General features: G+C 46.3%; 2 protein-coding genes across 10 annotated transcripts in view; one reads left to right on the forward strand and one right to left on the reverse strand.

The window, feature by feature from the left end:
* The window catches only part of LOC103234683 (galectin-9-like), a 132,164-nt gene extending 110,569 nt beyond the window's left edge, over positions 1–21,595 (reverse strand). For 7 of the 9 annotated variants that reach the window (XM_073016496.1, XM_073016495.1, XM_073016497.1 and 4 more), the window contains exon 1: positions 21,396–21,498. The gene's annotated coding sequence lies outside the window, so the exon portion shown is untranslated. Of the gene's footprint in view, positions 1–21,395 lie in introns of all 9 variants that reach the window. The other 2 variants (XM_073016501.1, XM_037991674.2) reach the window with 2 other exon arrangements.
* Positions 804–4,255, forward strand: LOC103234686 (galectin-16; the record flags this gene model as incomplete). The annotated part of the gene is made up of 3 exons (XM_007996795.3): positions 804–904; positions 1,405–1,615; positions 3,447–4,255. Coding segments are annotated over 3 exons (438 nt in total), but the record flags the coding sequence as incomplete, so codon positions are not given.
* Positions 21,596–26,373: the final 4,778 nt, after the last annotated feature.

The raw sequence follows: 26,373 nt of genomic DNA on the forward strand, positions 1-26,373 counted from the left end.
CTGCAGCCCAGGAGTTCGACGTTTCATTGAGCTATTATCGCACCACTGCATGTCAGCCTGGGCAACAGAGCAAGACCCTATCTCAAAAATACAGAAAAATCGTCAACCACTTGTAGTCGTGGTAGAAATCAATCGTTCCCTCCAGTTATGTCTCTGACACACAGGCTTCATATGTGCAAGTACTGGGGCTGTGCTCTCAGTAATGTGTGCCCTTCTGGGAAGGACGTCCATTGCCCTTGATGATGGTGATGCATGTGCCTCCCACACACAGGGGTTTCCTGTTCTTTCATCATTTCTCTCTCTTTCAACAAGTGTTGTTTCCCACTGGAGTGAATTTCTAAATTCTTACATCCTCAAGTCTTGTTTTCATTTTCAGAGTTGAAAACGAAGGCAGGTCAGTGTCGCAGGAGGACTCCCCGGTTCTGTTAGGTCACCACTAACAGGCCCTACCCATGCCAGGGATTAGGGTAAAAGGTTTACATATATTAACTGCTCTATTATGGAGAACTTCTTACAAAGTAGGAATTCGTGATAATCCTCTTTGTTTTAGGGAAACTGAGGAAGTCAAGTAACCGATCTAAGATTGCACGACTAGTAAAAGGCAGAAAGAGGACCGGAATCCAGGCATCTTGGCTCCTGAACCCTTGCTCTTACCTATGGGTCCACCATATCTTCAGGAACACGGGGCCCTGATGTGGTAGGGTGAAAGGGGAGAGTCCACAGAGTCTTCCCTGTGATCTCTAACCTCCTGCACTATGGGAATATGTTACAGGAGGGGAGACTGCACCTGACCCTGCACCTCTCACTTACTCTCAATACTCTGGCAGGTGCCATACAAACTGCCTGTGTCTTTGTCTGTTGGTTCCTGCGTGATAATCAAAGGGACACCGATCGACTCTTCTGTGTGAGTACTCCATGGTCCAATGGAGAGGGTGGAGGAGAAAGGAGTATATTTGCTAACAGTTCGACCTTATGTGTGGGTGATGTGGAAATGTCCAGTTGGCAGGATGGAGGCCCCATGCAGGTGCAGGTCCTGGAGACCCTCCAGTATCACGCATGAAACCTGCAGCAACTACATGTGGGCCAGTCATGGGGTCTAGGGGAGGAGGACACTCAGTGGGTTGGGGCTGTGGCTCTTCATCAAGGGGCATAGAATTTTCAGGGAATGAACAAGTCCTAGGCCCAGGTCAGTGGCTGTGACTCAGTTTTCATCTGGGGATGAGGAGCACAGCATCTCCCTGCTGGGGGCACGAGGAGCTGAAGCATCCCCACAGGGATCAGGCCTGCAGTATCATCGGGGAGACTTTTTCGTTGGGTAAAGGGGGGAAGGGATTTGTGTGTGTGTCAAGTGTGTGTCTGCACAATGAAGGAACCTGTCCAACATGTTGTGTGCTTTGCCCTCAGCAATGAACCACAGCTGCAGGTGGATTTCTACACTGAGATGAATGAGGAGTCAGAAATTGCCTTCCATTTGCGAGTGCACTTAGGCCGTCGTGTGGTCATGAACAGTCGTGAGTTTGGGATATGGATGTTGGAGGAGAATTTACACTATGTGCCCTTTGAGGATGGCAAACCATTTGACCTGCGCATCTATGTGTGTCGCAATGAGTATGAGGTGAGCACCGCTGGAGCTCCTAGCACCCAGGCTCTTTGGGATCCCAGAGCAAGAGGCAGCTCTCATTGACCTGGCCTCACCAGTCCCTCGGGGCCCATCTCCCAGAACTACCCCTGCCCCAGGTTTTCATCACAGAGCACCCTCTGCTTGCACTGCCGTCCTCAGCTCTTTCCCAAATCTGACCAAGGTCAAGGTCGGCTCACCTTCCATTTCCCCAATAGTGGAGAATCTCCTCTGTCTTTTCACATAGTGCTCATTTCTACATATGCCAGTATTTAAATTTTCATGTAGCTGAATGGATACAATATACTTAAGAAAAAAGTTTTTTCTATCAATCATACTTAAGAAAAAAGTTTTTTCTATCAATCATACTTAAGAAAAAAGTTTTTTCTATCAATCATACTTAAGAAAAAAGTTTTTTCTATCAATCAAAACTTACATCTTCGTCTCACTTTTGGGCCCCAATTCTACTCATACGAATAACATTACCAGTGCTCTGCTCTCCTTCAGAGAGAATCCCTTTTTTTTTTTTTTTTTTTTTTGAGACAGAGACTCACTTTGTCATCCAGGTTGGAGTGCAGTGACATGATCTCAGCTCACTGCAACTTCCACCTCCCGGATTCAAGTGAGTCTCTTGCCTTAGCCTCCCAAGTACCTGGGATTACAGGTGCATGCCACCACATCTGGCTAATTTTTTTTATTTTTGGCAGAGACAGGGTTTCACCATGTTGGCCAGGCTGGTTTTGAACTCCCAGTCTCAAGTTCCCAGCCCAACTCAGCCTCCCAATATAGTGGGATTACAAGCATATGCCACCGTGCCAACCCCTTCAGAGGAAATCTTTGCCTATGGAAGCATATAGATATGTCTATGATTTCATTTGTGTTTAAGCAAATCCTGGTATAAGTTGCTCTACACATTACACTTTAGGAACTAAGTTGGTTTTTTACCAAAGAATATATCTTGAAGACATTCTCAATCCATGGTGCTGCTTCAATTGTTCAGTTGAGCATTGAAGTTGTTCCCAGTATTTTGCTCTCACAAATGATGCTGTATCAGGCTTTCAAATAAACCCTTTTGTCATTACCAACCTCCCAATACTTATATTGCGACATAATTACAAAAAAATGAAAAAAAATTGGTTGAAAAATATGTGCATTTTAAATTTGAAAAACTAATACTAATAAGGTGACTTTCTCTATAGCCTCAATATAAGGAATATATCCATACTCTCTTGCTTTCTCTAATGAGTAGGCCAAAAGATTCCCATCTCATTCAGATTCAAGTGAGGGATCTTTTCCTATGCTTAGAAGTTGTTGAAGATAATATCTTATGTTATACGAGACCTGTCTTCCTTTAACTCTCTAAGAATCCTGGGTTTCATTCTTTGCCACTAACACCTCAGATGTAGGCTACTCCAAAGAGGAACTGTGCCATCAGTAATGAAAGGCGGTCACAGTTCGTGGAACTGAAAAGTATGCATTTCAATGAACATGGTCTAGCACTAACCCTGTGGCAGGTCCTGTGTGAGATGCAGGGTCTCAGGTTCCTGAAACACAGTCCCTGGTAATGGGGTCATCCAGTTTAGAAGGGAGGCTGAGTAACAGGGACTGTGTGACACAGAGTGTAGAACGTCACAAGAGGAATGAGAGGAAACTAGAAATAAAGTCAGCAACTGTCTCAAATCGGTACAAAACATCATCTGTAAACAGAAACGTATCTACAACATTCACTTGTATAACTAGGAGTTTTCTTGGAGAATGTTATTGGTACTAGGGCAGAGTAGAGAGGAGGCTGAAAACTTGTCTTTCTGATGCATTCTTCCTCTTAAAGGTAAAGGTAAATGGTGAATACATTTACGCCTTTGTCCATCGAATCCCACCATCATATGTGAAGATGATTCAAGTGTGCAGAGATGTCTCCCTGGACTCAGTGCTTGTCAGCAATGGATGGAGATGATTACACTCCTCATTGTTGAGGAAACCCTCTTTCTACCTCACCATGGGATTCCTGGAGCCTGCTAACAGAATTATCCCTCCTCAACCCTTTCCCCTACACTTGGTCATTAAAACAGCACGAAACCGCACATGATTTGGTTCTTGCTTTAAGAGGGGGAAAGAGGATATGATCATCCCCAAAAGGGGCCAGGGCATTCTATGGGAGGCATCAGGAAATCAAAGGGGATAAACTTTCCTGTGACAAAGGGAGTGAGTGACAAGGTCCCTGGAATGTTTGATAAGACATTAGAAACAGCATCCTTCTATAGTACGTAGTTGACGTCAGACAGTCTGAACCAAAATACTTACCCAATCTCAGATGACTCACGGCACTTAAATGTTAGACAGCTGTTTACAGCCATGCAGGTGTACCTAGTAGCTTTGGGGAAAACCTATAACTTGAGGAAAATGATGTGGAATTTCTTAATTTTTCCATTGTTCTCAGGATGCTTATTGTGTATGAACAGTATGCCTGGCTTTGTGCGGGCTGCTGTGAAGGAAGTGAAGAAAAAGATGACAAGTTTTGCATGTAAAGTTTTCAATCCAAGTAATAGAGAATCACGGGAGCCCAGTGATTCCCCTTAAATAATCCCAATTATTCTTATTTGCAAATATTTGAAAAGTTTTTCATTTTATGTGGGGAGAATCCAGGGGTTTCTCTTTGGAAATAAATGGTCATGGTTTTAGATCAAAGAACACGAAGATTATTATTGGAATAGACACAATTCATGTACACAGACACAGTGAGCAGACTCTGCTTTGCTGCTATTCCTGTGATAAATTGCAGTGTAGAAAACCGCCCAACACATATTGGTTAAAAGCAATCATTTATTTTGATCTCTCCCAGCTTTACAGGTTTACTGAACTCATGTGAGTGGTAGATAATGTGATGGGAGTCACATTTTCTGAGGGATCTTTTAGGCTGGGATTTCAAGGGATGCTTTACTCATGCCCAATTCAACACTAGGGCTGAGTGAACACCTGGAAACTGGCTGATTATTTCCTTCACTACCTCACCTTCCCATTCATGCCTTTAATTTCCTCAAATAGACTCTCACAGTTCTTAGACTTAATGAATGGTGATTGGCTTTCGCCAAAGAAAGTCTTCCAAAAGGCTCATGGAGAAGATGCACAGCATCACAGACCTACCTTTGAATGGCAGACAGTGTCACTTCTATGACTTTACATTGATCAAGGTGAGTCACACAGACAGCCCTAATCAAAAGGAGAGGACTCCACAAGCTGTAGTTATTGTGACTGTAGTCATAAGGGGTCATCCTCGGCAACTAGTTCCACTCAGAACTACTTCCCATATACCAAAAACACACCCTGTAAGGAATCTCTGAAGGCATACAATTATAGGAACAGGCTCAAAGTAAAGTGCAGTGTCTTATCTAATCAGAATATGGTGTCTGTGATGTGACTACAACTTATCACATGCAATCTCTCTCAACCTGTGCATCAAAGGAACACATTATCTGCTTTATACATATCAAGCAAAGAAGACTGAAAGAGACAAGAAAAAGGCAATGAACACACCTATCTTAGAGGGGCAAAATAAAATAGACAGCAGTCCCTAATCCATATCATTGGTGAAACCAACCAGACACCTATTTTCATTTTCTCTGGGAATGTTTCTCTATAGCACTTACCCTCAGCCTCCATTCTCAGCTTCTTGGAGTTCCTACCAAGATGGCAGAATGACAGCCCTTTTGCTATGCCTGGCTAATTTTGTATTTTTAGTAGAGATGGGGTTTCACCATGTTGGTCAGGCTAGTCTTGAACTCCTGACCTCAGGTGATCTGCCTGCCTCAGCCTCCCGAAGTGCTGGGATTACTGGCGTCAGTCACCATGCCTGTCCTCTAAATTTGTGTTATGGAGACTCATTTTCATGGTTAAAATGTCTTGAATTGACTGTGCCTGTTGGGAGGTAGGATGGAGGAAGCTGCTTATGGAAAATGAAGAAGAAAGGGAAGCACACCAGAAGCAAGAAAGTGTTATCAATTTTTACGTCAAAGACTCCATGAAAAAGAGAAAGTACAAGTAGCCTGTTTTCGTAGCTGACCATTAGACTGCAGACTGCACCTGCAGCTACCAGGTTCTTCTGGATAGTCCCAGTTTTAAATTTTGACCTGATATTCAAGAACACAGTGCTACCGGTCAGACCTTTGTCCAGGTTTAAGCTTCAGAAAATAAGGTCTTCGTGCAGCGGGAGGCCTGGTTAGGTTTATGATTCTGCCCTGGGGCATCTGCCACTTCTGACCTGGAGGTAACCTTGGCATCTATTTACCTCCACACTTGAACAGCCAAGGATGAGCCGAGCACAATGGCTCATATCTGTAACTCCAGCACTTTGGGAGGCCAAGGCAGGAGGATCACTTGAGGCCAGGAGTTCAAGACCAGCCTGGGCAATATAGTGAGACCTTCCTTGTCTCTGTAAAAACAAACAAACAAACAAAACTGAGGATGGGTGGGTGGCAGGGAGCAGATCAACCTGGGAAACCATTAATCTGAGAGCTGGTGGGAACCTTAGACCAGTCCCCCATTAACAGATGAGACTCTGCCCTGGAATTATAGCTTTTCTAGAGATTTGAAAATAATCAATCCTAAAACCCCCAAGCATACTGCTACTGTTTGCTACTTCATAATATTTTCTATTCCGGGTGCAGTGGCTCACGCCTGTAATCCCAGCACTTTGGGAGCTTGAGGCGAGTGGACCACCTGAGGTCAGGAGTTCAAGACCAGCCTAGCCAACATGGTGAAACCCCGTCTCTACTAAAAATACAAAAAATTATCCGGCCATGGTGGTGCGTGCCTGTAATATCAGCTGCTTGGGAGGCTGAGGTAGGAGAATCCTTTGAACCTGGGAGGCAGAGGTTGCAGTGAGCCAAGATTGCACCATTGCACTCCAGCCTGAGCTACAAGAGTCAAATTCTGTCTCAAAAATAATAATGATAATAATGTTTTCTATAAGCAAGGGGTTACTTTGTACTGTGAACAGGTGTGAAGGGATCCACCATGTGTCAGCTTTTGGATTGATGACAGTTATTTCCAGATCGTGGAGGTGGGAATGCTTGTTGATCATCTTCTTTGTTCTTTGTTATATTGATTGATTTTTTTTTAAAAAAACTAGCATTTTTATAACAATAAATTCATAAAAATAAGTAATTAAAATAAAGTAAAATAATCTAAAAAGGCCAGGCGTGGTGGCTCACGCCTGTAATCCCAGCACTGTGGGAGGCTGAGGTGGGTGGATCACCTGAGGTCAGGAGTTCGAGACCAGCTTGGCCAACATGGTGAAACTCCATCTCTACTAAAAATACAAAAATTAGCTGGGCGTGGTGGCACGTGTCTGTAATCCCAGCTACTCGGGAGGTTGAAGCAGGAGAATCACTTGAACCCAAAAGAAGGTGCTTGCAGTGAGCTGAGATCATGCCATTGCACTCCAGCCTGGGTGACAAGAGCTAAACTCCATCTCAAAATAAAACAAAAAGAAATCTAAATATAATTGAATTGAATATTTGAACTTTTTATTGACATTTCAAATTAGATTCTAATTCAATTTAAAAGAGCAGCATCTCACAGAAGCAGATGTACTTAATTATGTTAACTCTGTGGTTTCATTTAAGCGATTTGTTTTGTGAAGGGACACAAATCCAACCAGATTTTAACAGTGTATAAATATGTATGTATTAATTTAATTACAATGGCAATACTCTCAACTCCCCATTTGAATAAAGGAGAGCATCCAGTCTCTATTCTGGGGCACCATGCACTATAGGTGTGTGGAAATACCGATGCCCTCAGCTGTGGGGCAGGCTCAGTGGGACCTGGAGTGCTGGAGACCCTGGGCCATTCACCTCTGGCCACAAAAGCCACTGTCTATTTACCCCCAACTGCTATAGAAATACTATTTTCAGTGGTTGTCATGATGCAAAAGAAAAGAAGCAGGGAGATGTATTAAACCTTTATGTATAAGTTATGTTAGTAAATAAAGTGAACTTTCTTCTGGCTTAACTAAAAAATCCATACTAGTATTTATGCCTTTTGGAAAATAGAGATGCCAATTCAAATATTATGAAGCAAAGCAACAGATTATTTGGTAAGACAACCAATTACAACCGCAGAATTACAGAGGTTATGGGTTAAATGTAAAAGAATATTTCATAGCAATAATCTTTTAAGACTATGCAAAGAGACTCCATAGTGAAGCAGAAATTAGAACAGAATTAATAATACTGTGTATGCTCTCAGTTCACCAATTTATCAAAACTAGTTTTATGATTCAGGAGGGTGTCTGCTCTTTTGCAATTGGAAGAAAAGAAAGAAGATTTTATTTTTCAACTCTTCAAATTTTCTTCACTAATAGTATTTCCAAGGCTAACTAAGGGAGTTGCAAGTAGCACCAAGAGAAAAAAGCAGGCTTGAGGAGCTTTTAAAATATGGTCTTAAAATATGGAAAATGGAGCCACATGTGGTGGCTCAAACTTGTAATTCCAGCACTTTGGGAGCCTGAGGTGGGAGGATTGCTTGAGGCCAAAAGTTTGAGACCAGCCTGGGCAGCATAGCAAGATCCCCATCATTACAAAAAAATAATAACTTTTTAAAAAATTAGCTGGATGTGGTGGTGCATGCCTTAGAGTCCTAGTTACTTGGGAGGCTGAGATAGGAGGAGCTCTTGAGCCCAGGAGTTTAAGTCTGCAGTGAGCTACAATTGTACCACTGTACTCCAGTCTGGGAAACAAAGTGAGACCCTGTCACTCTCTTGCGCGCGCGCGCACGCGCTCTCTCTCTCTCTCTCTCTCTATATATATATATGTATATATATATCTCTCTCTGGAAAAGGGATGGGGCCAAGAATATCAAAGACATTATTGAAGAAGAGGAAAGATGTCCTGTCAAATATCAGAAGTTTTATAAAGCTACAGCAATTAAGACAGTGTGGTCTTCACTGATAAACGGACCAATGAAACAGAATAGAGAGCTCCCAAACAAATCTCCACAAATTTAATCTTTGATATGTGATGCAGGTGACATGGCAGATCAGCAAGGGAAGAAAGGACTTTTCAATAAATAGAAAAGAAAAATAATGGTTATTGATATAGGAAACAAAATGAAATTATATTCTTTCTTTGCTCTATATACAAACATTAAATTCCAGATGTACCAAAGACTTACCCATCAGAAACAAAATTTTAAAACTTTTAGTAGAAAATGTAAGTGAATGAGATACAAAAAGCCACTTAACCATTTTAAAAGATTAGACGTTTTGACTGTCACAAAATTAAGAACTTTTTACATCAAAAAGTGAAAAGATTGGCTGGGCATGGTGTCTCAAGCCTGTAATCCCAACAGTAGATCACCTGAGGTCAGGAGTTTGACACCAGGCTGGCCAACATGGTGAAACCCCATCTCCACTAAAAATACAAGAAATTAGCCAGGCATTGGTGGCAGACACCAGTAATCCCAGCTACTTGGGAAGCTAATGCACAAGAATCGTCTGAACCTGGGAGGTGGAGGTTGCAGTGAACCACTGCACTCCAGCCTGAATGAGAGAGCAACACTCTGTCTCAAAAAAAATTTTTTAAATAAAAAATAAAAGTAAAAAAGTAAAAAGATAAACTATAAACTAGAAGAAGACATTTGCAATACCTAAAACCTATGAAAGATTAATATCATATCAACAAAGTATAAGGAGCTCCTATGAATTAATTTTAAAAATAGCAACCCAACAGTAAATTGGGAAAAGACATTAATAGGGATTTCACAAAAGAGAATGCCCCCAAAACATAAAAATTTTCTTACCCTCATTAGTAATCAGAAAAATGCACAAGATACTACATATCTATTCTCTCCACAAATACTAAGAAGTTTGACAATACCAAATGTATTAGTTCACATTCACACTGCTGATAAAGACATAACTGAGACTGTGAAGAAAAAGAGGCTTAACGGATTTATGGTTCCACATGGCTGAGGAGGCCTCAGAGTCATAGCCATGGATGAAAGGCACTGCTTACAAACCAATGGCAAGAGAATATGAGAAGGAAGCAAAAGAAGCAGAAGATGAAACCCCTGATAAACTCATCAGATCTTGTGAGACTTATTCACTATAACAAGAATAGCATGGGAAAGCTCAGCCCAAGGGATTCAACTACCTCGCCCTGGGTCCCTCCCTCAACACATGGGAATTCTGAGAGATACAACTCAAATTGAGATGTGGGTAGGGACATAGCCAAACCATATTAATCTGCTCCTGGCCCCTCCAAATCTCATGTCCTCACATTTCAAAACCTATCATGCCTTCCCAACAGTCCCCCAAAGTCTTAACTCATTTCAGCATTAACCCAAATATCTGCTGTCCAAAGTTTCATCTGAGACAAGGCAAGTCTCTTCTGCCTATGAGCCTGTAAAATCCAAAGCAAGCTAGTTACTTCCTAGATACAAAGGGGGTACAGGTAATTGAGTAAATACAGCTGTTCCAAATGGGAGAAATTAGCTAAAACAAAGGGGTTACAGGCCCCACACAAGTCCAAAATCCAGCCAGATAGTCAAATTTTAAAGCTCCAAAATTATCTCCCTTGACTTCATGTTTCACATCAAGGTCATGCTGATGCAAGAGGTGGGCTCCCATGGCCTTGTGTAGTTCTGCCCCTGCGGCTTTGCAGGGTATAGCCCACATCCTGGCTGTTTTCATGGGCTGATGTTGAGTGTCTGAAACTTTTCCAGGCTCACGGTGCAAGCTATCAGTGAATCTACCATTCTGGGGTCTGGAGGACAGTGGCCATCTTCTCACAGCTCCGCTAGGAAGTGCTCCAGTAGGGATTCTGTGTAGGGACTCCAACTCCACATTTCCCTTCCACACAACCCTAGCAGAGCTTCTCCATATGAGCCCCACCCCTGCAGCAAACTTCTGCTTGGACATCCAGGCATTTTCACACATCCTCTGAAATCTAGGTGGAGGTTTCCAAACCTCAACTCTTGACTTCTGTGCACGTGCAGGCTCAGCACCAGGTGGAAGCTGCCAAGGCTTGGTGCTTGCACTCTTAAAGCCATGGCCTGAGATCTGTCTTGTACCCTTCCAGCCATGGCTGGAGTGGCTGAAACACAGAGCACCAAGGCCCTAGGCTACACACAGAGCAGTGATCCTGGGCCTGGCCCACAAAACCATTTTTTCATCCTAGGTCTCTGGGCCTGTGATGGGAGGAGCTGCTGTGATGACCTCTGACATGCCCTGTAGACATTTTTCCCATTGTCTTGGGGATTAACATTCATCATCTCGTTACTTATGCAAATTTCTGCAGGCAGTTTAAATTTATCCTCAGAAAATGGGATTTTCTTTTCTATCACAAAATCAGGCTGCAAATTTTCCAAACTTGTATGCTCTGCTTCCTTTATAAAACTGAATGTCTTTAACATCACCTAAGTCTCCTCTTGAATACTTTACTGCTTAGAAATTTCTTCCACCAGATCCCCTGAATGATCAGAGTTCCACAGATCTCTAGGGCAGGGTTCCACAGATCTCTGTTCCACAGATCAGAGTTCCACAGATCTCTCAGGGTTCCACAGATCTCTCAGGGTTCCACAGATCTCTCAGAGTTCCACAGATCAGAGTTCCACAGATCTCTAGGGCAGGGGCAAAATACTGCCAGTCTTTCTGCTGAAACCTAACAAGAGTCACCTTTGCTCCTGTTCTGAACAAGTTCCTCATCTCCATCTGAGACCACCTCAGCCTGGACCTTATTGTTCATAACACTATCAGCATTTTTGTCAAAGCCATTCAACAAGTCTCTAGGAGGTTCCAAATTTTCCCACATTTTCCAGTCTTCTTCTGAGCCCTCCAAACTGTTCCAACCTCTGTCTGTTACCAAGTTTCAAAGTTGCTTCCACATTTTTGGATATCTTTTCAGCAGCACCTCACTCCACTGGTACCAATTTACTGTATTAGTCCGTTTTCACACTGCTGATAAAGACAAACTCGAGTTTGAGAAGAAAAAGAGGTTGAATTGGATTTACAGTTCCACATGGTCAGGGAGGCCTCAGAGTCATGGCAGGAGGCAAAAGGTACTTCTTACATGGCAGCAGCAAGAGAAAATGAGGAGGAAGCCAAAGCAGAAACCCCCGATAAACCCATCAGATCTCACGAGACTTATTCACTGTCACAAGAATAGCACAGGAAAGACTGACCCCCATGATTCAGTGACCTCACCCTGGGTCCCTCCCACAACATGTGGGAATTCTGAGAGATAGAATTCAACCTGAGATTTGGGTGGGGACACAGACAAACCACATCACCAAATATGGAGAGACTGTGGATCAACAAGATCATCTTGAATTAATACAGGAGGTGAGAGTTTAAATTAGAACCACCACTTTGGAAAATAATTTGGATTATCTTATAAAAATGAGCATAGTCATATGTTATGGCACAGTAATTCCTCTACCGTAGGCCCTGGAGAAGCTCTTGCCCATATGTACCAGAAGCAGTAAAAAAAGAAAAGAAATGCTCCTGTAATGTCATTCATAATCACAAAAATCTGGAAATAAGCCAAATGTTCATTAATAGGAGAATGGGTAAATTAATAGGAGAATGGGTAAATAAATTATACCCTTAAAAAACTAAATAATATGTCATTTAGGGCAATCATATATATGCAATAAAACAATTGTTTTTAAAGGAAGGGAATCCTAAACATAAATTCAGGGTAGTAGTTATCTCTGGGGCTGAAGGGTGTAAATCAGGAAAAGGGACAAAGGAGGAGCAGATGTTAGGATCAGAACCCTAGTTCTTGGGTTGTGTTGTGGGTTCACAAGTGATTACCATATTACTCAAATACATTCAAATATATTTATATAGAGGCCCAGGCACAGACAAGGATGAAACAGGAGCCAAGGTATGCTATGAGCCAAGGATTATGATGAATCCAATTTTGTGCACTTTAAGCCATTTGAAAAACAGAAAAGCAAAACAACAAAATAATTTTTAAGAAATTGAATATAGGGTGCTATACTCTGAATGTGTTCCCCTAAAATTAATCAGCAATTCACAGGATTAGGAAGTAGGGCCTTTAGGAAGTGATTCAGTCATGAAAGGAGAGTCTTCACTAATGGGTTTAGGGTTCTTACACAAGGACTAGAGGGAGTGGGCTTCCCCTGTTTTGCCCTTCCTCCTTCTGCCATACAAGGACACAGTGCATCCCCTCTTGAAGACACAGTGCACAAGGCACCATCTTGGATGCGGAGACCAGGCCCTCGCCAGACACCAATCCTGCTGGCACCTTGATCTTGGACTTCTAGCCTATGGAACTGTGAGAAATACATTTCTGTTCTTCAGAAATTACCCAGTCTAGTGTATTTTGTTACATAGTAGCACAAACCCACTAAGGCATAGTACCTTTTGTCATTTTCTTCTACAATTTTCTTTGTTGCCTCTTTAGCAGTGGGTCATTTCATATTCGATCCTTCATAATATCTCTTACTTTGGGTTTTTCACATTTCTGTTCCAAGAGTATTCTCAGACACGTATTTTTCACTATTTGTTAGTATCCAGGTCAGAAAGTCCAGAATACTTTCTTATAAGCGTTCAGGTTCTGCAACAACATAAGTATTAATGCCTCCTGTAAACTAGGTATTTCCTTTCCAATTGTAACTGCCATCTGGAAGCAAAGTGGAATTACTTTCATTACTTTGATTACTATGAGTGTGGGGTTGATTTTTAATGTATCTAGGGTATGGTTAAATGCTGGTTTTTAATCACGCAGATACATCAATGGCTTGGCACACTAGGGTATCAGTTGCTAGTTATCTCTGTATTTATCCATGCTGTTAGAGAGGGAAAGTACAGACCGTGAAGTTGGACCAGCTGTCATACCCACAACATTTGGAGAGCTTTGATTTTTTTTTAACCTTTAGCTGCCTAACTGTCACATGTAGCAGCTCAGGTGAAAGGCACTCTTATTGTGGGGACTTTCCCTTACTGCTCTGTGGTGCAAAAGAGCAGACCTATGTAGAAGCATTTAAGTATTTTGTGCATCAACAGGACGATTAAAGGAACAATTCTTATTGTGTCTTTTAGTCCCTGAAGACAAAACCACGGTGACAGTAACTAGGTCAAGGCGCTGTATTCAGAGAGGGTCAGCCTTGGGCTTTGAGAGTGAATCTCCTTTACCCCACTGTCAAGACTCGCTGAGCAGACGGGAAAGTTCAGGTGGAACATGCAGTGAACAGCAAACACGGTGGGGGGGCTCACTGTCCTGGCTGCTAGGCCTGCCATGGTCAGCAGACCTGTCTTCTACCTGACAACAGGCAGGTTGAGAAACATTTTCCTGGAGAGTTTCTTGATTCTTCCCAGTTGTGGCAGGATGGACTGACTTAGAGGAGCTCAGGAAGGTCGTTAAACAACACAGAAACACAAGACGAATTGTACTCCTCAGCAGGCCTAGGTTAGAGCAGCAGGTCCTTGAAGCCTCGGCCACTCCTGGGACACAGCATAATGCCCTTAATAATTTGAAATTTGGTGGAGAGTAGGTTGCTAATCACTGTGTCCAGGGACAAAAAGAGACATGAACAGCAAAAAGTTATAAAATAAGCAGGACTAACAGCTGCTTATTGTGGGAGGTAGGGATTTAAGATATAAGAATTTAGCTGCATGCGAAGTTCACACCTTAATCTCAGCACCTGGGGAGGCCAAGGCAGGAGGACGGCTTGAGCCCAGGAGCTTGACATGAGCCAGGCAACACAGTAAGTCCCCATTCATACACAAATGTTTTTGAAGAAAAGTAGTTGAGTGTGGGGGCACATGCCTGTAGTTCCAGGTACGTGGGAGGCTGAGGCAAGAAAATCGCTGAAACCTGGGAGACTGAGGCTGCAGTGAGCTATGATCACACGAACGCACTCCAGCCTGTGAGTCCGGAGACCCCAGCTGGCGCCCTAAATCTCCCTCTCCACCGGTAGAAGTCAGCTCAAGGAGGTCCTGAGGACAGGACTCCCGGGGAGCCGACCCTGGGAGGCCCGAAGCCCCCACTCCCACAATGCTCACTACTACATCCCCGCTCCAGCCGCCACCGCGACTGCCACAGAAGCCCCCGCACACACGTCCGCGAACCTGTGTAAAGGGGCCGCAGCCGGACTTCAAGCACGAGTCGGCCTGGGAAATGCTCACGCGCGAGGCCGAGCCCATTCTCCTGTCACAGCGACTCCAACGGTTGGCTGAGGACGACTCCCTGAGCCCCGACAAAGCAGAAGCCCTCCGTGGCAGTGCGTCGGTGTCGAGGCGCCAGTCTCACCAATCCAAGGGGTCAACAAAACCGTTCTGGGACACCACGATACACGGAGGGCCTACCAGGATGCAGAAACAGATGGAGTCCAAGGAAAGCAGCGCGGCATCCCAGCCTCAGGCCTGCTGGGACGGTGATCCGGTGAGTTCCCCCAAAAGTCGTACCCCCCGTGATCTCGAGGACAGGTCTGCCTGTGTGCCCGTGGACTGCTCTCTCACCCAACAGTCGTTCTCCTCAAGAGCAGAACCCCACAGCCTCAGGGATTGCCTGGGGGGGTGTGTTTCTGTGCCACTGCTGTGTGTCTGTGGGTGTGTATCACATTCTTTCTTCTCTCTCTGTCTCTCAGTCTCTGTCTCTCTCGCTTTCTCTGTCTCTCTGTCTGTGCGCCCGTGTGCGAGTGAGTGTTGGGGTGAATGTGCCCTGTGCACCACAAAGCGATTTCCGGCATGTCTGCCTGTCTTCAGTGAGCCTCTTTCCTGCGTCTCTGGCTGGGTCACCTGGCGAGTTGTCAGTCCTTTTCGCAGCGGTTCCACTTTGGGTTTGTGAAGGCTTCGATGAGGTGTGGAGACGCATCGGTCCCAGAGAAATTGAAATCTCATCCCTATCCTGAGCGGCCTCTTTTCTAGGATCAAGATGACCACATTCTAGCCAAGGACAAATAGCCTCACAGGAGTTCATTGTCCTGCAGGAGGGAAGCAAACCGAAGTCAAAGAAGATGGTTCTATCTCCTCGTGGCTCTTCTCCGAGAAATGAAACCACACATCACCACACAATCTTAAAAAGAAGCAGGAAAGGGGACATGGCAAGGATCCTTGTACTGGGACGCTGGACTCTCTGGACAACTCACCCGTTTGGCACTCCTTTCCTTATGCCCGTGGTGGTGACACTGTGCGTTATCCTGCCTGGGCTCTGGCCTCTGCTCTGTCCTCCCTCTTGCTCTGTCTGCCTTGTTTTGAGGGGTCTCGGTGCTTCTTGGTCTGGATCAATGCCTTCAACAAAAAACACTTCCCAGTCCATCAGGGAGAAACTTCGTGGAGATCCGTGTCATCAGCGTTTCTCTCTCCAAACCTGTTTCTGGTTGATTGGGCAGTTTTGACAACCCTGGAGCTCTGAACTTCCATACCTGTCTCAAGACAGGGAAGCTCCCTCGGTCTCCATGTTTCACCTGATGGCTGAGTAGTTTGCCTAGAATGAGCAGTAGGCAACAGTGACTGGCCTTGGATTCTAGGAAAGTGCATTTCCTCTGCACTTCCTGTCTTATTCTTGAGGGACATCCTCTCCTTTGCTCCTGGGTGGACTGCATCCCACAACTGAATCTTTTGGCTGTAAGGAATGTCGGGGAACCAACGGGACTGGGCAGGGCCCGGGGTTGGGTGCAGGGGAGATTGCGTCGGGGCTACCTGGGCGGTGGAGTGTCGGGAGTGGGGTGAACTTTGCAGAAACCTCTTTGCTCCTTTGGCAGGCATTTCAAAATGTGGCTTGGGCTCAGTACAGACCCCTTCCTGGTTCCCAGGTGTTCTTTGATTTTCCTTGGCATTGATGGAAAGGTCACCTGTGCCCCTCTTCCACTAGGCACATGCCTGGACACCATCGTTTGTTTCGCCATTGCTCCATATGCCCTCTGTGTCACACATTCACCCCATCTGCTCTGGGATACACCAGTGCGACGTGTGGTTGCATTGGCTCCACCTCAGATTTGCCCCTGTCCCTGTGTGCATGTGTCCTGGAAAGCAGTGTCGGCTTGCAGGAGCCCCAGGGCTTTTAGAAGCCGGGCAGGCCACTGCTCTTTCAAAGGAGGAGGGAGGCAGACGGCTCATGGGTCAGTGAATTTTCAGCTGACACCACGCATTGAGGCCTATAGGATCATTCTGCGCTGCAGCAAGGCCCTGCCTGCCTCACTAGATGCGGTGAGCCCTCTTTCTCACCCAGAGGGGTCCAAAATCGCACCTGAAGAGGAGTCCTGAGACCCCAGCAGGCGCCCTGAGGCTCCCCCTCCACCCACCGGTGGCAGTCGGCTCCAGGAGGTCCTGAAGACAGGACTCCTGAGGATTTGGCCGTGGGACGCCCGCGGCCCCCTCTCCCACGCTGTCCCCTACTGGACCCCGGATCTAGCCGCCACCGCGGCTGCAGCAGTAGCCCCCCTGCAGCCGCACAGCCGCCATTGTTTCAAGGGGCCACAGTCTGACTTCCAGGAGCAGAGCGCGAGTCGGACCAGCCAATGCACATGCGCGAAGCGCGAGCTGACTCTCCCATCACAGTGATTCCCACGGTTGTCTCAGAAACTTGTCCCTGAGGCTTGGCAAAGGAGGGCTCAAGGAGCCCTCCGTGGCAGTGCTTGGGTATCAGGGCTCCGAGTCTCCGGCCTGCCCCACAGTGTTTTCATCCCCTTTCCATTCTGAGCCGCCTCTTTGCTAGGATCCAGAGGACCACACCCCAGCCAAGGACAAAGGCCTCCCAGGTGCTCACTGTCCACCCGCAGGAGGGTGCCCACACACCTTCAAGAAGATGGTTCTCACTCCTTTCGCCCTCCGCCCTCATTGAGTAATCTAGCCACAGCTCGACACACGGACGGAGAAGGAAGCCGGCAATGACATGGGGCAAGCATCTCTGTCACGCAAACACTGGCCTTTCTGTCCAAGTCACCCGTTTTGCACTTCTTCCTGGCTGCCCGTGATGGTTGCACTTGCAGTATCCTGCCTGGGCTCTGGCCTCTGCTCTGTCCTCCCTCTTGCTCTGTCTGCCCAATTTTGGACAAGTGTTAAGGCTTCTTCATCTGGCTCACTGTCTTCAACAAAGATCACTTCCCAGTCTATCAGGGACAAACTTCGTAGGGGTCCATTTCATGATTGCTACCCTCTGCAAACCTATTTCTGGTTGATTGGGCAGGTGTGATGATCCTGGAGCTCGGGGCTTCCATACCTGTCAGGGCGGGGAAGCTCCCTTGGTCTCCATGTCCCAACTGCTGGCTGCGTGGTGGGTCCAGGAAGAGCGGGAGACGACACCAGCGTGACTCACCTTTGCCTTCTAGAAAAGGCGGTGTTGCATCCCACCTGCACTTTCTGTCTCATTCCTGAGGGCCATCCAGTTCCTCTGCTCCTGAGGAAAGTGCCTGCAAGCACTGAATCTTTTTGCTGCCACGGATGTCAGGGGGCCAAAGGACTGGGTTTTGCTGGGTGCAAGGGAGGTGGCATCAGGGTACGTCCATCACTGTCCGTCTCGGCATCGCCCCCTATGGCCTCAAAGACACACGCTCACTCTATCTGCTCTTGGGGGACATCAGTGCCACGTGTGGTCACATTGCCTCCATCTCGGACTCGTCTCTGTCTCTCTTTGCACATACGGCAGAAAGGAGTGTTGGGATGCGGAGTACCCGGGCCTTGGAGATTAAGGCAGGAGTCCACTGCTCCACCCAGGAAGGAGGGAGGCAGTGGGCTCACGGATCAGTGCATTTTCGGGGGACAGTACGCCCTGCGGCCCTTGGGATCTTTCTGTGCCCCAGCGAGACCCTTCCCACCTCACTACACTGTAACCCCATTCCTGATCACCCGTTCGGATCCATAATCAGATCTGAAAAGAAGTCTGGAGAGGCCAGCCGGCACCCTGAAGCTCCTCCTCCACCGAGAACCGAAGCAGAAGACAGATGGAGAAGGTCCTGAGAACAGGACTCCTATGGGTCCGATGCTGGGTCTCCCGTAGGCCCCTCTCATAGTCCTCTTCCCACCCACCGCCTCAGACTGCACAGCCGCCGCTGTTAGGGCTGCCCCAGTCCCCGAAGCCGCTTCGTCGCCGCCATTTTTTTTTTTTTTTTTTTTTGAGACAGAGTCTCGCTCTGTTGCCCAGGCTGGAGTACAGTGGCATGATCTGGGCTCACTGCAAGCTCCACCTCCCGGGTTCACGCCATTCTCCTGCCTCAGCCTCCGGAGTAGCTGCGACTACAGGCGCCCACCACCAGGCCTGGCTAATTTTTTTGTATTTTTAGTAGAGACGGGGTTTCACCGTGTTACCAGGATGGTCTGGATCTCCTGACCTCATGATCTGCCAGCCTCAGCCTCCCAAAGTGCTGGGATTACAGGCACCTGCCACCAGGCCCAGCTAATTTTTGTATTTTTAGTAGAGACAGGGTCTCATCATGTTGGCCAGGCTGGTCTTGAACTCCTGACCTTGGGTGATTCACCCCCCTCCCTTGGCCTCCCAAAGTGCTGGGATTACAGGCGTGAGCCACTGCGCCCGGCAACACAGGTTTTGAGAGGACGGGAACGGGACGTGGCAAGGATCTGTGAGTGTGCAGGCTGTATTTCACATATCATTAAACATAGTCTAGTGAGTGTTCTGCAGATAGCTGGCATTTAAGTTTGCTTTACTGAATCAAGGAAAAGAAAAAATGCTGAGAAAAAATGACACAACTTGCCTGCCAGTCCATCTGATTGTTACAAAGTTAACAGTAATTTTAATTTATCCTCTCATGTAAAGGTCCTTGGCAGTGATACCTAATTTCCTAAGATAGCCTTGCTTTATTTTGTATGATAAAGCTGTCATGCATATCAGAGTATCTGGAAATTCTTCCCAACACCCTTGACATATGTAATCAATACATTCCCAAAATAATATACCAAACCAAACAACAGAAAATCATTTGTTACTTAGTTCCTTCAAATTTGTTTATTTCAGTTGTGGTTCCTTCATGCAGGAAACATTTCATGTGTGTCTGGCACTCTTCCAGTCACAGATTTCATCTTAAACAACCTAAGTATTGAAATGCTTGTGCCCTTTGATTAATTTTTCCTACATAAATACTTTGATAAAGAGCTACACTGAGGCCAGGCACAGTGGCTCACACCTGTAATCCCAGCTCTTTGGGAGGCTGAGGCGGGCGGACCAGGAGGTCAGGAGATCCAAGACCATCCTGGCCAACATGGTGAAACCCTGTCTCTTCAAAAATACAAAGAATTAGCCAGGCAAGGACAAGCGCTGGCTCGTGCCTGTAATCTCAGCACTTTGGGAGGCTGAGGCAGATGGATCACATGAGGTTAGGAGTTCGAGACCAGCCTGGCCAACATGTTGAAACCTTGGCTATACCAAAAATACAAAAATTAGACCCAGAAGGTCATATCCGAATGAGAAAGGCATTGTTTGGCTCAAATTGTCTGACATTAAGGAACAGTGCAGACTGGCCAAGTGAGGTGGCTCACACCTGTAATCCCAGCACTTTGGGAGGCCGAGGCAGGTGGATCACCTGAGGTCAGAAGATCAACACCAGCCTGACCAACATGGTGAAACTCCATCTCCACTAAAAAAAAAATTACAAGAAAATTAATCAGGCGTGCTGGCACATGCCTGTAAATCCTAGCTATTCAGGAGGCTAAGGCCGGAGAATCACTTGAACCCAGGTGGCAGAGGTTGCAGTGAGCAGAGATCATGCCATCACACTCCAGCCTGGGCAACAAGAGCAAAACTACATCTCAAAAAAACAAGAATAGTGCAGAGTTAAAGCAGATTTATTTTCAAAGAAGCAGGGAACCTGGAATTTTGGGTGAAATGTCCCAATTGCCAGAAGCTGAAAATGCTCTCAAATGTAAAATTCAGGTCAGACTATATCAAGCTTCTCCTTGTTCTAGGTGTGAACAGCTAGTCTGTATCTTCACCTATGCATATTTAAAAATCAACCTTAAGAAGGCCCTTGGCCACCATAATCCTTCCACACTAGCAAGAGCCCAGCCTCTGAGACTAGGCGTCCTTCCGCCTCCCACTGGAATGCCTTCCCCCGAATCTCCAAGATAACAAACTGGTCAGGGGCAGCTGAGACAGCCCTACTTCTGGGAGTCCTCCCCAACCACTTGAAATCACAGGCATCTCTGCTGTCCCTGCCTTTCATCCACATCACTGAACAATTAAGTGCACATGTCTCAGTACTTTTATTTAAACCATTCCTTGTGTGTTTACAATTAACTATTTCATGAATGACTGCAGTAGGGATGGAGCAGAAAGGAATGCTGAAGGAGGAGTCCTGTTCGAATGAGCCGCTCTTCCAGAACTAGGAATGAACTTTCCCCAGTACCAACAAGGCAGCCTCCAGGGCAAGAAAAGGTAACGGGATCCATCCTGCTGACATCCAAGATGGAATTACAGGCAACTCTCACCTCTTTTTTGACTCTCAGGTGGAAACCCCCTCCCCACGAGGTGAAGCGGAGTCCGCTCCAGAGCCCCGAAGTTGGGGTCGGGGATGTCACAGAAATCACCAGGGCAGCCAATTCCCATCCACGGGGGGCCCAGGATGACCCAGCACCCTCAAGCTCAGCCCCAAGCTCGGGCCAGGGAGTGAAGCCCTTGTCCCCAAGCAACAGAGTGAGGGTTTGTCTCTAACCCTGTGGGCTCCAGTGAAAGGAAAATGGCCTGGAGGTGCCCACAGGAGAGCACCCGAGTTCTGAGACAGATCTATGGCTCCCAGCCTGAGTCCCCGTGAGTAACAGGGACGCACAGAGGGGCATGCTGTCTGCCTATAGGGCACTCACCGAATGCGGGTGCACGCTGCGGGTGCACGCTGCGGATCCTGAAGCCGGTCAGGTAACGAGGTGCAGAGGTGTGGGAAACACCTGGAGGGAGGCTTCCCCGGGTGCCAACCAGCCTAACCAGCCGGGACCAGCGACCAGAAGTGCTTCTGACGTTAACGCGACACACGGAAGGTGCGTAGGGTACGTAGTGGAAGTGACCGCAGAGGCCTCTGGGTATTGTAGTTTTGGAGCTAGAGAGGCGGGCAAGCAGTTGGCTTTGCCCACACAGGGTGCCTCTGACATCTGCACAGCGCACACAGCCCCCTGTTAAGATGCCCAAGTGACGTTGATAAGTTTTTCCTCTGCGAGCCAATGAGATCTGATGACTGCGAGAGCATCATGGGACCGCCAAAGGATTCTGGAAAATGTGGTCCCGGGTGGCCAGTGTGCGCTGACCTTCACCTGCAGGTGAGCTGAGCTCATCACGCAAGTCTCTGCCCTGGTGCACCCTTCCCCAAGGAGATGCCAGGAAGAGGCAATGCTCTCCCGGAACTCCCGGTTTGGGGGCGACACTAGCCCTGTGTCCCCTAGAGTAGGACAGTGTACCAGGACAGGGAACCCCCAGACTGTTCTCCGGGAGAGCAATATTGGCTCGGGGCAAACTCCTGGAATGAAGATGGGGAGAGTCTGGTCACGTTTCTCCAGGATTTTAGGGGACGCAGGCTGGACTTGGGTGAACAGCAAAAGATCCCCTGATGATAGTGGTGGTGAGGATTGGAGGCTTGAGCCAGAAATTCCCGAGGTGTTTTGTTTTGTTTTGTTTTGTTTTGTTTTGTTTTTTGAGACAGTCTTGCTCTGTCTCCCAGGCTGTAGTGCAATGGCAAGATCTCAGCTCATTGTAACCGCCTCCCGAGTTCAAGTAATTCTCCTGACTCAGCCTCCCAAGTGGCTGGGATTACAGGCACCCGCCACCATGCCAATTTTTTTTTTCTTTCTTTTTTCGTATTTTTAGTAGAGATGGTGTTTCGCCACATTGCCCAGCCTGGTCTCGAACTCCTGACCTCAAGTGATCCACCTGCCTCGGCCTCCCAAAGTGGTGGGACTACAGGCTTGAGCCCCCACGCACAGCTCATTTTTATCTTTTATCTTACAGGTTTTTATCTTTTTTTTATCTTACAGGTGCAGCTTGACGGAAACTTCTGTAGGGTGGGGTGGAATTGAAGCAGAGGTACAATTGTAACCTTTCTGTTCAATATGGGTGCTTTCTTTATGCATTAGTTTGTGTTTTTAAAGATATTACATTAAAATTTTGTTTATCTTGATTACTGAGTTTCTTTTGTGGTGCCCCTTTAAATTCTCTATCCACAGTCCTGAGCCTTGATAGAAGTTATGGCCTGGCCTCTGGGCATCAAGCAGCCAGCAAGTCCCTTAGTAGCGTTCTCTGAATCATTGAATTGTGAGTGATCTTTTCCTTTCCTGACTTCCTTAATATCCACAATTTCCTTGTAACCATCCTTCCAAAGCCACACCCACAAGGCACCTCCAAGACCTATCATAAATATTCAAAGATATTTGTGAATATTCAAAGACTATTTGTAAATCTTCACAACACACCCCTTTCAGAATGTCTTCCAACACCCTTTGCCTGGAGAAGTAAAAAACAAGGTTTGCATGTTGAGTATCAGCCTCTCCCATTGGGTGGGTGTTTAAGAAGGAAGATCAGCCGAGAACCCTATTCCAGCCCAGGTAAATGACCTTGCCAAAGATTTAATATCCACAAATGTAGAATGCTTGTAGCAGTACTCAGTGCGAACCAAAGTCAGGCATGGGGCTGGGCTTTAAGGAGCACAAACGAAAAGGAGGGACTAGAAAACTTCAGAAAGGTATTGGCGGGGGGCGTGGAGGGGATGGGACAGTGAGGATGTGGGATACTGAGATAATCCAAATCCCTATGTGGAGACCTATGTGTACAAAGGCTGTAAAGAAAGACCCAGGCTGATGGGGTATCTGTAATAAATCAAACATAATATAACAGCAGGTCAAGTGATAAGGGGACCTTGGAAAAACAGAACAAGCAGCAAAAGGAGCAGTATCAAACTCCACAGAAATTCACAAACATCAAGACACTAAGAAAGCTGCATTCATTTAAATCAAGGTGACAGGCTGGGCGCAATAGCTAATGCCTGTAATCCTAGCACTTTGGGAGGCCAAGGCGGCCCGATTATTTGAGGTTCAAGACCAGCCTGGCTAACATGGTAAAAGCTCGTCTCTACTAAAAATACAAAAATTAGCTGGGAGTGGTGGTGGGTACCTATAACCCCAGCTACATGGGATTATAGGCAGGGCGTAGGGACTCATGCCTGTAATTCCGGCAGTTTGGGAGGCTGAGGCAGGAGATTCTTTGAATCCAGGAGTTTGAGACCCACCTGCGCTACACAGCCTGCCTCTGTTTCTACAAAAAACACAAAAATTAGCCAGACGTGTTAGTGCACACCTGTGTGGTCTCAGCTACCATACAAGGATGACAAATAAAAAGAATTACCTGGCTGGGTACTGTGACTCACACCTGTAATCCCAGCACTTTGAGAGGCTGAGGTGGCAGACTGCTTGAACCCAGGAGTCTGAGACTGGTTTGGGCAACATAGCAAGACCTTGTCTCTATTATTTAAAAAAATAAATAAAAAAGCAAAGAATTTCCTATGGCAAGTATTTTTTTTAATTAGAAAGGCAGCCAACTTCCATAAGAAGTCTGAAAATAAAAGCCATAAATCCCTTGTAGGGGCCAAGGGCTTTGGTCCTCTCAAGGTTGCTGAAAAATCAATTTGCAAAGGGCAGATTAATTGGAGAAAAGGTATACAAATTTATTTAACATGTATACACAAGTGCTTTCAGATTGAAGACCCAAAAATACAGGAAAAATGGTTCATTTTTATGCTTAGGATTGAAACCACCTTTGCACAAATGATAACTGTGAGAAAATTATGACAGTGGAAGACATCTGATCTAACCAATGCCCATCTTGCGTTTTTTTGGTTTTTTTATTTTTCTTTTGATTTTGTTTTCAAGATGATGTCTTGCAGATAGGATTGAGAAGCAGCGGGTTAGAATAAGTTGTCACAGAATTGATGGTGTGATGTGGCGGATACCCTTTTTCACAAGAGGTATTAGGAGGATTTGGGGAAATGCTTATATGAGTGTAGCCTAATTTTAACTGGCCCAGCCCCATGAAGAAGCTCACCTTCATTTTCTTCAGTGAAATATAAAGGGAAAAAGAAAGATACAGAGACCAAATTTTTTGTTTATTAGAAGTCAGAACCTGGGCAACATGGCAGAACCCCATCTCTATAAAATATACCAAAAACAAACAAACAAAAAATTAGCCAGGCATGGTGGCATATGCCTATAGTCCCAGCTACTCAGGAGGCTGAGGCAGGAGGATCAGCTGAGCCCGGGAGGTCGAAGCTCCAGTGAGCCATGGTTGCACCAGCCTGGGTGACAGAGCAAGATCCTGTCTCAAAGGGAAAAAAAAGAGAAGTCAGTATTCGTAGATTTATTATGGGAAAGCACAGTTGCAGTTCTGGGACGACCTCTAGAAATAGTCCATCTCCTCAAAATATACACAAAGTTTCAGAGGAGACCTCGACTCAACAAGGTAACAACAGAGGAAGTGCTTAGTAAGCTGCTCTGACAGGGTCCCAAAAGAACACTCATAAGGGCCAGGTGCAGTGGCTCACACCTGTAATCCCAGCACTTTGGAGGCCAGAGGCTGGTGTATCACCTGAGGTCAGGAGTTCGAGACCAGCCTGACCAACATGGAGAAACCCCGCCTCTATTAAAAATACAAAAATTAGCCGGCATGGGGGCGCACGCCTATAATCCCAGCTACACGGGAGGCTGAGCCAGGAGAATTGCTTGAACCTGGGAGGGGGAGGTTGCAGTGAGCCGACACCGCGCCATTGCACTCCAGCCTGGGTGACAGAGCAAGACTCCATCTCAAAAAATAAAGAACACTCATAAGAGACAAATGGTGTGTGGCAACTTTGATAGACAACTTCGATAGAATTTTTCACATTAACAGTCTCAGAAGGCTGGGCCTGGTGGCTCATGCCTGTAATCCCAACACTTTGGGAGGCCAAGGCAGGCGGATTGCTTGAGCCCAGGAGTTCAAGACCAGCCTGGACAACATGGCAAAACCCCGTCTCTACAAAAATTACAAAAATTAGCCTGGCATGGTGGCATGCATTTGTAATCCTAGCTATTCGGGAGGCTGAGGCAGGGGGATAGCTTGAGCCCAGGAGGGGAAGGTTGCCACCATGAGCCGAGATCGTGCCACCGCGCTTCAGCCTGGACAACAGAGCCATACCTATTTTCAAAAAAAAAAAAAGGCCGGGCGCGGTGGCTCAAGCCTGTAATCCCAGCACTTTGGGAGGCCGAGGCGGGCGGATCACGAGGTCAGGAGATCAAGACCATCCTGGCTAACACGGTGAAACCCCGTCTCTACTAAAAAATACAAAAAACTAGCCGGGCGAGGTGGCGGGCGCCTGTAGTCCCAGCTACTCGGGAGGCTGAGGCAGGAGAATGGCGTAAACCCGGGAGGCAGAGCTTGCAGTGAGCTGAGATCTGGCCACTGCACTCCAGCCTGGGCAACAGAGCGAGACTCCGTCTCAAAAAAAAAAAAAAAAACAAAAAACAAAAAAAAAAAAAAAACAAAAAAAAACAAACAAAAAAAACGATCCCAGAAGAGATCACCAAATCTGAGTAAAGGTTTAGACCTTGTTTGACTTGGCTGCCCTCTAGTGGGCAGAAGCCTGAACGGAGGGTAAGGGGAGGAAAAGGTGGGCTCCTAAACTTTCCCCAGTGTTTCCGGCTGGAGTGTAGATTCTGCACAACCATTTCCAGGATGCTCTGAGTCCTGGCCTCCATTTTTTTTTTTTTTTTTTTTTTTTTTTTTTGACTTGGAGTCTCACTCTGCCGCCTGGTCTGCAGTGCAGTAGCGCGA

Source organism: Chlorocebus sabaeus, chromosome 6, assembly GCF_047675955.1.
Source record: "Chlorocebus sabaeus isolate Y175 chromosome 6, mChlSab1.0.hap1, whole genome shotgun sequence".
NCBI lineage: Eukaryota > Metazoa > Chordata > Mammalia > Primates > Cercopithecidae > Chlorocebus > Chlorocebus sabaeus.